A 15545-nucleotide genomic window follows, 5' to 3' on the forward strand; every position below is an offset into this window, starting at 1 on the left:
CATCTATACCCAATGAGTGAACTGTCTCGCTCAAATGGATGCCAATCAACGAGTAGGAGCAATTGTTGCTGTGATAAACAATGAGCAACAGCGTCTAACAAGCCAATCCATGGTGAGGTATCCATGTAAGCAACGATTTGTGCATTAGTACCCCGCTTTCTTGAATGGCTTCTTCTAATAGCGTGAGCGTTTTTGGTGAGCGTTGAAGATCAATAAACGGTGAATAATCGAATGAGCAAAACGGCTTGATGGCTATAAAGCGCATTTAGAAAATCAAATGTGCTAATCACTAGCAATTAAACCTACTGGGGTTTGCTTGCTCCGGGATCACTCATGCAGTATCGATTGCATTGTGATGTAAACAGCGGGCTTCGCCTAATAGATGTTGTACTATGTACAACGGTGTGAGTCAGCTTGTCGACGACAAAATCAGTGAGAATGCAAAAAATACGGCATTCTACGGTGGGCTGGCTATATTAGGGTAGTGTGAATAGGGACATGGAAAACGTGGATTAAAAGAGCAGAAAAGTTTCAATAGAAGTGGTTTGCAATGAGCGGTGATACGAGTGGTTATTCATTATTTCAGTGAAAGTGCCCACTATTCGTACAGAGCCCATAATACGCATATATACCTTAATGACATTCACTTTTTGTTTTGTTTATCCTATTTCATATTAATGAAAAGATTTTAACCCTAAAAAGTAATATAAATATTTTCGAGATTGTTGCCAAAATCGGGAAGAAAATGTTGCCAAAAACGGGTGTTCCAAAATCGTGGGTAGACAAAAACGGGTGTTGCCAAAATCGGGATGGGACTGTACAAACAACGCTGTCTGCGTCTGGAACTGAACCCAGATCCACTTTGATGGAAGGCAAAAACGCTCACCAAACCCTCAACCACTAGCGCCGCTTTTTAAAGGGTGTCCCACATCAAATTACATCACGAAAAAAACGCTGTAGAAAATTGCTCAATGGGTAGTAGTGTCAGTGGGATGATGGTTCCTTCTCTTCTATACCTATAGAGCGGTGTAATTAGTTCAGTGTACTATTTGGTTTTACGTAGTTTACGTCGAGCGGTCGTGTCTTGTATACAACCCCAATTTTTTTATATTGGGGCACACTTTGCGATTGCGAAAACCGGAGACCGTCACGAAAATATGATAGACCTTGAACGATAATATCCAGTGGACGTTATCACCTCGACGTGAATAGACGCGTTTGTTCACTGGTTTGCTCTCGGTGTTGTTTTTATCGTTTGCGGTATTCGTAAGCATACCTATCACAATGGCTTGCGAAATTGCAGTCAAAAACACGCTGGCTTTCCTGTTCCCCGAATGTGCAACTCAACCAACTCTGGTTGATATGGCACGTTTTGTGAAATCACTGTGTGGGTATCAGAAAATGATGGAAACTGTCTACAAGATATCCGACGAAAAGTCGGTTTTCATACGTTTCAAAACGGAGGAAGCAATAAGGTTTGCTTTGCAAAAAAACTCAGAGATGCTGCCATTCAGTTACACGAATGGAAAAAGTGTGATGGTCCAGATGTCCGAAGCAGGAGGCAACAGCCGGTACGTACGTATCTTCGATCTACCGCCGGAGATCTCTGATTCAGACTTGACATCCGTGCTGTCAAGGTTTGGAAAGGTGAAACGAACAGTACGCGAGCGGTTCCCGGTGGAGTATCAGCTAGATCTGTTTACCGGAGTCCGCGGCGTTTACGTGGAAATCGAGAAGGCTATTCCGGAGATTCTATATTTTCGGAATATAAAAGGCAGAATCTTGGATGGCTTAAAGCCAAAATGTTTCTCCTGTAAATCTGACAAAAGCCAAAAAAAAATCTTGTCCGATTCTACAGGAACGACGAAGCGAGGCGAAAGCAACAATGGAGCATCATCTCGAAAAATTGAATTCTGCAACAGAAGAAGAAACCCCGGCTTCTGCTGCTGCTGTCATAGATAAAGTGGAATCCAGCAGTGATGATATGAAACCAAAGCAATTGGAAATAAAGCTTGAGCTTGAGCTTGAGCTTGATTGACTGCTCGTAGTTGCTACTCCATTATGACCAGATCAGCTGTTTTTGCACAGGGAACCAACAGATGTTTGCTTGGGACTAGCACACATCTTCAATGTACAAGTACTGGTGATCTCATTTGTTAGGTCATACTGGCGCCTGCCACGTCAGAATGCAAGTCAATGTAGGGAAGGGGAGGAAATGATGATGCAATCACTCGCCCACTGCAAGCCGAATATAACTCTGCACTTTCCACGAGTTCATGCGGAATTTGTTGGAATTTCTGGGTTAGGTTGGACAGGCAGAGGTCCGTCTTGGTGAACGAGCTGCCAATGTGATAGATAGGAGAAGGTAACTGATGGAATTTCTAATTGGATGTAGGAAACGAGCTCTATAACATTTCTAGCGAGCTAACGAGCTAACATTTCCAATTCTAGCAGGTTACTGTTAGAATCCAGTTTTCTGCGAGCGGTGATGGCCGCCAGCTTGCTTGCGGGTTAGTATCTGATTTGACGTTTCTGGAGGTCAACTGCACCCACCATTCGAGCATTTTGATCAATGTGGCATATAAGAAGGCTTGAATTCACTGAATCAGCACCTTCTTATATGCAACATTGGTCAGAATGCTCGGAGCGGTGGGTGCAGTTGACCTCCAGACACGTCAAATCAGAGACTGAACCGCAAGCAAGCTGGCGGCCATTACCGCTCGCGGAAAACTGGATACTCAAGTTGAAGGTATAGGAATAGTAATGGAAACGGTATGGAAGTCTGGAAATGGATTGCTAGAACATAAGAAATAAAGAGAAAGATACAAAGTAGGAGAATGGAACGGACCTGGGATTGAACCCACGACCTCCTGCGTATGAGGCAGAAGCAGTAGCCATATGACTACCAAACCCGCTGTGAAACCAAAGCAATTGGAAATAAATGCGAAAAAAAGACACACAGTGCGGCACCGATCATCGAATATGGAAACTGAGGTCGGACATCCGCACAAAACGGAGTGAGAAACGGGAAAAGCAATCGTGCTGTCGTTTCTGACTCTCCCTGTCGGAAGGAAAAATATAGAATCGCTTCGCATGTGTGGATCGAGGACGAACGCGAACGACAACTGATTATGGAGGATGATAAGATTAGAATAGCAAAAGCAATGCATGTAAAAATTTATGACGTCGAATTTTATATTGATAAATAGGGTTTCTTACCCCATTCCCGGCCTAACATGCGTACGACTGCATTATTTAATTGATATTTATGACAGGAAGCAACTTTTTTTGAAATTTGTAGGCTGTATAATACTGCATTGGGGTTCACTTCTGCTTAAAAAATAGCTATTCGTGCTAAATATCGTTCAAAGAAGCTTTTATTTGATTTAAATTAACGAGGTGCAGCACTCATTTCAGTCATAGTGATTGCCATTCTGGCAAACAAAAAACTAATTCCCGGCCTAAGCAAAATTTCACTCAATCTCTCAACATTTTACTCTCATTCTCTCTCGGGACGGTAGAAAATGCGATGTAAACAAAAATATGCACGTTCCACGACAACAAGATGCCAGATGGTATTATTCATAATCATTTTTATTTGGTTGCGAAGATAAATAAACTCATCCAAATTTCTTCCAAATACTTTAAAACAATATTGCGCTTTTTTCACTTTATAAGAGTTCTGCAAGATTTTTTTTTCTCACAGTCATCTTTTTCTCACACTCAATACACTCAAAAAAGTTTGATTTTCCGTGTATAATATTTGTGTGTGAGTGCTCAATCTGAAAACAAATAGACGTCAAATCATGGCGGGAATCGATTTAGTGTACACGCTTACATGTGACTAACGAGTAATGGGTTATAATTGGGTAAATTTCAGTAACAAAAATCGATCAACCCGAAATGACAGTGAGTGTGAGAAAAAGAAGCGGGCAAATCACAATCTACACATAACTCTTCAAATTGGTGAAATCGGCAATATTTATTTCACCTTTTAAAATCGAGAGAACTATAAATAACATGATAACGTCAACATATTAGACAATTTTCCTATTAACGATGAAGTATCATTTTTATAATCCTGGCCTTTTGGCAGCACTGTACAGCTAGAAGTTCTTGGGCCGAGGTGATTTTTTGTTCGGTTTGAGTATACATTTTAAAATGTATTCTAGTATGTTTAAATAAGTTCTAGTGAAACGAACAAATAAGAATAATTGAAGTGCGGGTGTTTAGAATTATGGTGTGGTGATTAACAGCTTCATGCAATGGTTGTATCAAGCACTGTGACGATTTTCAGGTAGGTGTTTATTCGATAATACCGTTTTGTAAAGTGGAAAGAATCACTCCGGCTCAGTGGTGTGGCATCGGAGAGTGAAATTTTGAATTCTACATTTTTATTTTCTACAATTGAATCAATTAGGAGTAAAACAAGTGATAGAAAAATATTGAGTATTGTGAAAAATAAATGGGAGACTTTTTAAAAATTATCAACCATAAACCTACGACTTCCAAACAGTTTAAATCATTAGTTTTCTGTGCAGTGAGCCGGGAACCGGGTCCATAGGCCCAAGTAGTGATTTACCCTAGTTTATTTATTGTACAATACATTATTACAATATTGTTTCGCGGCTCCGCAAAGTGTTAGACACGATTGAGCCTTATAAATAAATGAATATGAAAAAAAACGATAATATCTCAGTCATTAGGGGGGTCCCGTAGCGTAGTTGGCTACACGTTCGCCTTTCAAGCGAATGGTCATGGGTTCGATTCCCAGCCCCTCCACCAAAACCCTCGTCAGTCGCCGGATGCGCAGCCTATGCGGTGGCGTATTGGGGTGCACGCTTCACCGTCACGGCTGCCTGATGACGACTGACAACTTGTTCTTCTCGGAGGCATTCCTCCAACGTTACCCGGATAAATGGCAACCGGACAATGCAACGATTATTGGATACACGACATGAACAAAACGAACACAATGGACTCACGACGAGATGGACCAGCAACGACAACAACAATGAATAATGGAAAAATCTAAAAATAGATTCTGTGTGGATTCTGGCTGCAGAATACCACAGTAGATCTCGGCACAGTAGCGGTTAAGTAACACAGAGTGCCTATCAAATAAATAAAGGAATAAAAAAAAATCTCAGTCATTCTCGATGGATTTCCAATATTTTTGGACCATCTTCATTCGCGTGCTTGTGTAAAAGTTTGTACTGGTCATTTTGAAGTATGTCATTATGCCCCGGTGCGCGGTGCTAGTGTGCAGATAAATATGGTTAAAATTTGCCTTTTTTACTTTTTAGCGCTAGTGTTCATTCCGAATTGCTCCTAGGCTCGCTCCTAGGTGGCAGCGCTACATTGTTTATGTAGAGTATGCCAACGCCATCACATAGTGAAATTGAGTTTTTATGTCGGGCAGCCTGCGTTGGCGGCGCTGATGTGCGATTTAAATCTTTACACACGTCTTTAACGAAATTTTGTTCGAGCATCCATGTCTGTTCTCTGTGGCTTAATTGATATAAAAATACAGATTTTCAACTATTTACTATTGAAACTTGGCAAACAGTTTAGAAATAGTAATGCAACGAATCCCGTGTATGCATCGCAAGCACAGACATCAAAATCAAGTAACTTCCTGGTTTGTATTTAATGCTCAGTTCGAACAAGATTTCACGCAGGGCAGACACAGCGGAGCATACACAACAGCACGAAGGCGCTGGTAGCAGTTTCAACGGAAAACTATCGTATTGGTGTTGGCAAAATGACAAAAAAACATTCGAAAATACTTATACTGTTTATTATGCCACCTAATGAATGATCACATATCAAAAAGCTAATAACATTCATAAGTTAATGAAAAGTATAAGTTTCGGAATGTATGTTACTAATGCGATGTGTAAGTTTTTTCTTATATATATATCATTAAGCGCCTGCTTTGGCCAAAAAGTATTAGAAATCTTTATAATAAATAACATTTTTTTTCACGTGTGGCCATCCCGCACCACTTTATGACTAATGGATAATCTTCAAAACTTTATGGATAATCTTCAAAAACTGAACTTTCGAAGGCAAAATATATTTGGGGTGGAGGGTGGATGGGTAGCGAAATGATACTTTGCCCCTAAGATAATTATTGAGTGGCCAAAAGTGTCTCACACCCCCAAAATTGGCGCCTATGCTCGGAATCAATCGATTTCATTTCCAATGACGAACAGAAACAAAACCAAAGAATCTTTACTATGTCTGAAACTTGATTATGCATATGTACAACATGTGATAGATTTAGTTCGGAAAAGGTATTGGAGGGTAACCGCCCCTTCGGTGGGGTTTGATCCCACGACCCCAGTTCGCATGACAGGTGCTTTCCCTACTAAGCTATATAATACTAAATACTCATCCTACTTGGTTGACATGATGTGTACAAAAATACATTTGAGAGAGTTAGTTCTGAAAATGTATTGCGAGAGATCGGCTGGTACCTGGTGCTGGGAATTTGGTTTCATCAGTACCCGCTAAGCTGCGGTGGACGACGGAGGTCCTTCGTAGCTTAGTAGGGAAAGCACCTGTCATGCGGGTCGGGGTCGTGGGATCAAACCCCACCGAAGGGGCGGTTACCCTCCAATACCTTTTCCGAACTAAATCTATCACATGTTGTACATATGCATAATCAAGTTTCAGACATAGTAATTAATTTCCACTCCGGGTGGCTTAATACCCGGCATATAGGCAATTAACTTTGAATGTACAAAGAATCTTGCCAGTGTGTACGTCACCTTTGTGTACAAACCGATTGGGCCGCATCATGTAGTTTTTATTGCTGTCAGCTTTTCAAAAAATGAAAAAAAATGGCGTCACCCGAAAAGCAATGTCGCAAATTGATTTTGCTCAAGCACCTGGAATCCTCAACTCTCGATCTCTGTAAAACAACGTGGAATCGTGCAATCAACGATGAGCCGTGTCGTGTGATTAAACGTTACTACGCAACTCTAAGCATCGAACTGAAGGAGAAATGAGGACATAATGGATGTTCTATTAGTGATCAGAATCCCAATGCTACGAACAGAGATATGATCAAAATATTGAATTCGTCCAAGTATTTCGTTCAGTGAGCCAAGGACCGGGCTCCAAATCATGACGAACGAGCCCAGAAACTGTACACCCAGATGCTGACGAAGCCTCATTGTCTCATCATGGATGATGAGACTTACGTCAAGGCGGACTTCAAGCGGACCAAGAAAGCAGGAACTTTCAAAATTTGCCAAGAACTACAGTGATCTGGCAAGCGAACCACTTATGTGGCAAATGCTCGTGACTATCGGGATCGGGACTGTAAACGGTGAGATCTACATCAAGGAGTGTCTACAGAAACATCTGTTTCCTCTGTTGAAGCAACACGAGGGCCCTACAATCTTCTGACCGAATCAAAATTCGTTGTACTGTTCACATGTTGTCCTGGTGTCGATGCGAAGCAAATGGGATCACTTGCGTACCCAATAATATGAAGCATCCCCCTCCCCCCCAACAAAGTGCTGGAACTAAGGGCGAGTAGTAGTAGTAGTGTAGTTGTAGTACTAGTAATTGTAGTACTAGTAGTTGTAGTACTAGTAGTTGTAATACTAGTAGTTGTAGTACTAGTAGTTGTAGTAGTACTAGTAGTTGTAGTAGTACTAGTAGTAGTAGTAGTAGTAGTAGTAGTAGTAGTAGTAGTGTAGTTGTAGTACTAGTAGTTGTAGTAGTACTAGTAGTTGTAGTACTAGTGGCTGTAGTACTAGTGGTTGTAGTACTAGTGGTTGTAGTACTAGTGGTTGTAGTATTAGTAGTAGTAGAAGTACTAGTAGTAGTAGTAGCAGCAGTAGTAGTAGTAGTACTAGTAGTAGTAGTACTAGTGGTAGTAGTACTAGTGGTAGTAGTACTAGTAGTAGTAGTACTAGTAGTAGTAGTACTAGTAGTTGTAGTACTAGTGGTAGTAGTACTAGTGGTAGTAGTACTAGTGGTAGTAGTACTAGTGGTAGTAGTACTAGTGGTAGTAGTACTAGTAGTTGTAGTACTAGTAGTTGTAGTACTAGTGGTTGTAGTACTAGTAGTAGTAGTAGTAGAAAAAACATACAAAACCCAAGAAACACCGAAAACATCATTATTAACTAAGATCTAATAATGATGTTGAATAAAGGTCGGGAAAATGAATTACAAAACATGTTATGTTTAAGGAAAGCTATGATAAGGTTTTTGCAAAACATACAGCAATTTGATCAGAGAAAAAGTTTCATACTACATTCTCACAACTTGCTGATAACATGTCAATTTTTGACATTTGTTTGGTTTTTTGAGATGTTTCGTTTTACATTCTCACAACATAAAACATGTCTACAGGAAGATTTGACGAACAAGGTCATAACATGTTTATTATTTGACATTTGTTTCGTCAGAATATATACCATAATGATAGAAGTTTAACGTAATTTCAACATCTTTTAAGATCAATGTTATGAACGTTCTTCATTGACCCTGTTGTCTATCGACAACTCTCCATATTGTTTTTCTTTTGCAGATTCGAGAATTTGTTTACATATCAATTTCAAAATTATGCTTGGCATAGTTATAAATTTCTTCAATCAATGGCGCATGAATTTAGGAGAAGTAAAATGAAAATTTAGCCAATGAAACATGAGCCACATATAATGTTTCGACCGAGACTTCGAAACAAATTTGATTTATTTATTTAGTTTGTATATGTTTATTAATATTGTTAAAATGGTGTTCATCATTTCATGCATGCTTGTTTTCATTCGTTTTCTGTATACATTTTTTTTTCAATGTGTTGGTCTGCATTTTTGTTTTGGTATTCAATTTGGCAGAACCATGTTGAAAATCGGTTACTGAAAACATCCTTAGGGTGAAATCAGGAGTGATTCAGTTTGATTCTAAATTTTCGACCACTATTCTAGTTTGCATCTGGAGCAAAATAGAACAAACTCGCTGGTTTCCCAGCAGTGTTCTATTCATGTTTTTCAAATTTTCAACTAATTGAAATCATTATGTTACTGCCATGAAAGGCGCCGGAATTGCAAAGTGGATTGATCCGTAGATAAAATGGCGCATCCATACACCAAAACAATTGAAAAATATTTGAATCTCGTGATTCAATCGTGGTTCAAATCTACAGAAAATAGAACGGAGCGTTATACCAGTTTTATTTTTTTGACAGTTGACTGGTATAAAAACTGAATCTAGAACAGCTGCTGGGAAATTCAATGTTTCAGATCATATTCAAACTGACAGCCCCGAACGATTTGAATCACTGCTGATTTTACTCTTAGTACTTAAGTTTAGTCTTGTGAATGTGCAATCAAAAACAAGGTTGCAACTGAAAGATGTTGAAAATATCGATAAACGTAACATACTATATGTTCGAAAGATGTATTTTTTACACTCATACAACAAATTGTGTTACTTGGGAAGGTTCAAATAATCACAATATAATCGCTACATAACTTTTTTCTCCAGGCATGTACAACTTTAACCCCATAGATACTTTTCTGTTTTTTTTTTCGAGATTTTTCAACTAAGGTATGGCACGGTGTAAAAAAATGGATTATTATCGAAGTTTCATTTCCCTTCGTTTTTTTTTTTCACAGAAAGTTTGACAAGGTCATTAGAAATGAGGTACGGGGAGGTTTGTTTTATTGTTTTCTTCTCTAATATACCGTACAAAAAGTCAATTGATAACCCAACAATGAATCAATCATTGTAATTTACCCCTCAAAATTGATCAATCAAATCAATGATCATATACACATTTGTAGACTTTCTCGAGTAGAAAACCTATCTTGAAATAGATCTAAATATTTGTAAAATATCAATTTCTGTAATTCAAGCCTTCCCAAACTATGCTTTTATTATTTACTAGCAGACCCGACAAACTTCGTTTCGCCTAAATTTGACTTATTCTCTAATTAAATCTCTTTTCAGAAGGGAGGAGGAGTTTCTAACTACCACAGAAACATAACTTTGCATCCAAAACCTCCACATGTCAGATTTGGTTCCATTTGCTTGATTAATTCTCGAGTTATGAAGAAATTGGTGTTTCATTTGTATGGGAGCTCCCCTTTCCAAAGCGGGGTGGGGTCTCGAACCATTTTAAGAACCTTCCCCGGCACCAAAAACCTCTGCATACGAATTTTCACGCCGATCGGCTCATTAGTTTCCGAGTCTATAAGGTTCAGACAGACAGAAATTCATTTTTATGTGTATAGATTAATTTTTTATTTTTGCGTTATTTTCATTTTTTTAGCAATAATCATGTTTTTCCAGCCCAAATATGGTTCTCTAATCACATTTCTTCCATCCGACATTCGCACTATGAGACCAGCCCATTGTCAGTCTGCCATATTTTAAAGGGTTCATATTTTCCTCTAGATACAGTATCTCATCATTTGTGGGGTACATACCATGTACAATAATCTTACCGAATATTGTTCGCAGCACATTTTGCTTGAAAAACCCAAAACCTTACTAGCCTGTTTCTTATAATTACCACGCTTCATGTCCGAAATAGGCTATTAGATGGAGTTATACAGAGCAAACTTCATTTCCGGTTGCATGTTACGGAAGCTATATTGTTGCTACAAGCACAACTGTCTCACATTTGATTGATTCAATATTTATGTGGGTCATTCATACTTGTATGAGTAGTATTCTAGTAAGCTGTAAAAAACCGTTTTTGTACCCAAGTAATAATTATGATTTTATAATGTTTTTGAAGATAGCGATTTACTCTTCAGATGTGCTTCAGGTAGCTACAACCATGTTACTAGGGATCCTTATCCCAAGCATTCTAATGTGAACTATTTCTTCAACGCCTCCAATCATCTCCTGTACATCCTCTTATTTTTATTTCTATCCGTAACAATGTACTTCATACTGGTAGTGTGAATGGATATGTCCTTTCTCACCATCTCAATCTTCAGTGAGACAAAAATCTCCACCTCTACTCTGCGATCGTTTTATAAGGAAATTAATTTCTTCTGCAAAACCTAGGAGCATATGCATAAGCTCTGCCAAGATGAAGTACATGGTTACATGCAGAGACAGAGATAAGCCTAGTGTTGTTTGTGCTAAAAAAGTAAAGGGGATATGTTTGAAGGTGTATAAACAAAATTTACCTTTGAAATGCTGACAAACACTAACAATGCTGTAAACACTGGCAATGATGTTTCCTATGAATAATGTCTGCTTCAAATAGGGTTACCTCTGGCGTACATAACCATTTTATATCTAAGTTAGGTCTCGCACAATACAGGTGAAGAAAAAGAATTCAGATGGAAACGAAATTCGCTTTTTTTTATAATTCCTCAATTCTTCGAGTGGGCAATTTCGGACATGAAACGGTAAAAGCAGCCTAGGTTACTTTCAGATTTTTTAGCGGAAGATGCTGCATACAATACTCGATGAGAGGCCAAAAAAGACATGTGGCTCATACGCATGAATTACAAGCAAAATCCATCATCAAAGGAGAAAACATTCTGAATCTCATAAATTACGGCGCACCTCAGTGGGCAGGTCATCTAAAAAAATGTCAGAAGATAGAATTGTTTTTGCATATTCACCAGAGAACAATATAGATGCTAGAGATAGATTATTGTTTCAGCAAAGATTTCAAAACATAAAAAACTAAAACTACTTCAAAAATGTTTTTCAAAATTTTATATTTGTGTCAAGATAGGTTAACTACATAGATACGAGAAAGGCAAAAAGTCTTCAAATGTGTATATCATCAATTTTGAGGGGTAAATTACAATGATTGATCCATTGTTGGGTTATTAATTGACTTTTTGTACGGTATATTAGAGAAGAAAACAATAAAAATCACTTTTTTTTTTAAATCGCCGCTGAAATATTTTAAAACACCCCGTACCTCATTTCTAATGACCTTGCCAAACTTTCTGTGAAAAAAATCAGAGGTACATGAAACTTCGATAATAATGGATTTTTTACACCGTGTATGGGTCATCTGTGTACACCGGGGGCCCACAGTCCACACATTTTTGTCCATTCTCCTTTAGTTTCTATTCTTTGCTTTTCCGTCGAGTTCTCCGTTTCAGTAAACGGAATTCAATATGCAATTGAGATTGGCAAGGAAATTTCTTGTGAACACGATAGTAACCTCAGCTTTGGCTTTTTACCGAATGACTTTCAACCAAACGACGACAAGGGCCATTTGGCCGAAAATGTTATTTGGCCAAACAAACCATTAGGACAAACCCCAAAGCCGAAATGAACATACGGTCGACCGAAAATACCATTTGCTGAAATGGTCCTTTGGCCAATAAGGTCATATGGCAGAAAACGGGTGAACATTTTTGACTACATTACCATTACCCGTTCAGTTATTGAATGTTTGACCGCCCAACGACTGACCAAATGACCTCTCTGCCAAATGATTTTTTCGTCCAAAGGATTATTTCGGCAAATAATATTTTCGCCTGGCTATGGTTTCTTCAAACAAAACACAGGGTGTTTATTTTCGTACAATAACAACGGACGGTAATGAGCTACCGTCCGCGGACATGGTGGCTATTGTCAAACCTCTTGTGATAGTATAGACGAATCCAAGTAAAAATAAGAAGAAGACACACGACGGTGTTAACTTTGACAGATCCTACAGCACAGCATAGGGAGATCATTTTAAAATGCTTATAATAAATTCTAGACAAAATGTAATTAAAATCTGATTGATGTACGGTGCGGAAAAAGTTCTGAATTACATATCTGGAAGCTTATCTAAATTTTTTGGATATTTTCCAAAAATGTATCTATCACATAGTTCGGAACTTTTTCCGTACCATACATCAATCAGATTTTAATTACATTTTGTATAGAATTTATTATAAGCATTTTAAAATGATCTCCCTATGCTGTGCTGTAGGATCTGTCAAAGTTAACACCGTCGTGTGTCTTCTTCTTATTTTTACTTGGATTCGTCTATCCAGTTTTCCGCGAGCGGTAATGGCCGCCAGCTTGCCTGCGGGTTGGTCTCTGATTTGACATTTCTGGAGGTCAACTGCACCCACCGTTCTGAGCATTTTGATCAGTGTGGTATATAAAAAGGCTTGAATTCACTCCATCAGCACCTTCTTTTATGCCACATTGGTCAGAATGCTCGGAGCGGTGGGTGCAGTTGACCTCCAGAAATGTCAAATCAGAGACTAACCCGCAGGCAAGCTGGCGGCCATTACCGCTCGCGGAAAACTGGATAGAAGGCCAGGAGGGTGGTTTCTTCTCGTGAACCGTATGCCACAGGTCGACACTGATAAGAATGCATTTCCATTTCAATCTCTCGCGTTTGGTAATTTTTATTACCCAATCTTCAATCAGACCTTGCTCACTCATTTATGTTCCAATCGTTTTTTTTTCGTTTACACAGCCAGACACACACAGTCACTTTCCGATTTTCACAACTGAACAAACAGACACGCTGCAGTTTTCTTTTGCTTTCACTGCAAATGAGCTTCTACTTCAGTCCGAAACGATTTATTCCCGTTGGCAAACGCACCAAATTTCCAAGGGATATTTTTCTGAGTTTTCACGGAAAATTCTACTTGATTAAAATTCAACTTCACTTAAACTTACAATTGATTTTTTTTTCTGAATTTTCAAGGGATTCATAATTCAATAATTATCTCTTCTATCTGCAATCTGCTTTCGTTAGTAAACTATGTGCGGACCCTTACCCCACCTTACTCTAACATGATATCATCGGAAAGCTGACGTGTCATGCGCGAATATCGAATGGTGCTCAGATTGGGTAGAATTCACGCCGTGTGAAATTCTTTTCAAGAACAACAACCATCAATTAGATTGTTTCATATTAAATTAACACAAACTATATTTACTAATTTTGTCATGTGGATTTCAATTAATGTCCTACTTAGCGACTGCGCGATTCTATGAATCAGACTACTGGCGCAGGCAGCACAGCACGGTTCAGGGGTTCAATCGGGCTTTCCCGTCAAAATGTGGTATAAATTTCTTTCAATTGTTTTCTCAGCTATTTTTTTTCACACATTTTATAGTAAATATATAACTAAGGTTTATGTATAATCGAAGATTCATGTTTTTAATCACAAATGCACCATTAACAAAAATGGAAACTTTGAAACGTTTTATGCGTTCAAAGCCTCAAAATGGCTAAAAGAAAGATTTACATTGCCTTTCTATTCTCGTAGAGTGTTTAACATCACGCAACAAAAATACGGTAAAGAGATTAGAAATGATTTGCAGTACTTTTAGTTTCCGAAGCATTTAGAGTCGATATGGAATATATTTTTCACGGGAAATCGATTCTTAACACTGAAAGACATATACAATAGAACATTTTTTCCAGGAGAAGTGAATTGTATATATCTTAAATGGCACTCATTGTTTCTTAATTTATATTTCCTTACATTCCTATCTACATAGGAGACTCCTTCATTATAACCAGCGGATAGTATAAAGAGTATATGAATCACTGTTCGTCATTAATAAGCTCGATGTTGACAAATTAGTGCATTGAATCGTATGCACCGTCGCGTGAAACATGCGCTTGATGGGCAGCAACCACCAATTAGAGGCAGCCGAATTGAATTATCACAAGCGTCTGAGTCGTTTTTATCACATGCTTTTCAATTATCATCTTGTTCAGTTTTAGGCAGTTCGGAAAATTCGAACAGGATTTAGGATGTGGATCAATCCAAATTCCCTGCGAAATCCAAAAGAATTTTCCTTTTTTATTATTGCCAATAAGAAGAAGATTAGATAGGAGAGGATAAAAGCATTGCTAAATGCATATTTTTAATAAGTATCTCTATTTTTGTCTCCTGTACAGTAAGGACTCCGACGGCAACGAGCTGCTGCGGAATCTCTCCTCTATCAACCGGCCGCTGGAAATCTCGTTCCGTGACATGATCAAACTGATGGAGCAGTGCGAACAGGTGGATCGGATCTACGAAAAGCACAAGTTCCGGGCCGCATCCTTGCCGCCACAGTCCAAATCTCTGGATAAAGTGGACCTTCGATTGAACGCCGATGCCGACGAGGGCGATGACTCGACGACTCCCTCCACGACGACGACTACCGCCAGTTCGGTTAGCATTTTTCAATTTCTAACTAACGGAGGCAGCTCGGGCCAGGGCATCAGCAAGCGGGGGATCTTCAGCACCAGTCCGTTCTCGCTGTTCAGTGGCATCATCCCGGGGACAAAGTGGTGCGGAACCGGAGACATTGCCGACACGTATCACGACCTCGGCGAAGACACCACGATGGACAGGTGTTGTCGGACGCATGATCTCTGCCCGTTAAAAGTCCGAGCGTACCAGAAACGGTACAACCTCAGCAATAATTCGATTTATACGAAGTAAGTATGGCTTGACAAACAAAAGCGGACTTTGTTGATTTTTTTTTCACTTTCTAGATCCCATTGCAAGTGCGATGATATGCTGTACGAATGCCTCAAGAAGACTAACACCTCGGCAGCTCAGGTGATGGGTGAGTCAAGCAATAAA

At 39.0% G+C, this 15545-nt stretch overlaps 1 protein-coding gene across 1 annotated transcript in view; it reads left to right on the top strand.

The window, feature by feature from the left end:
• The window catches only part of LOC134205790 (uncharacterized), a 105783-nt gene that overhangs the window by 89024 nt on the left and 1214 nt on the right, over nt 1–15545 (top strand). Inside the window, exons 4-5 of the mRNA XM_062681383.1 lie at nt 14870–15397; nt 15455–15528. Coding sequence (XP_062537367.1) covers nt 14870–15397; nt 15455–15528 — 602 coding nt within the window. The remainder of the gene's footprint in view (nt 1–14869; nt 15398–15454; nt 15529–15545) is intronic.

This window comes from Armigeres subalbatus, chromosome 1 (genome assembly GCF_024139115.2).
Source record: "Armigeres subalbatus isolate Guangzhou_Male chromosome 1, GZ_Asu_2, whole genome shotgun sequence".
NCBI lineage: Eukaryota > Metazoa > Arthropoda > Insecta > Diptera > Culicidae > Armigeres > Armigeres subalbatus.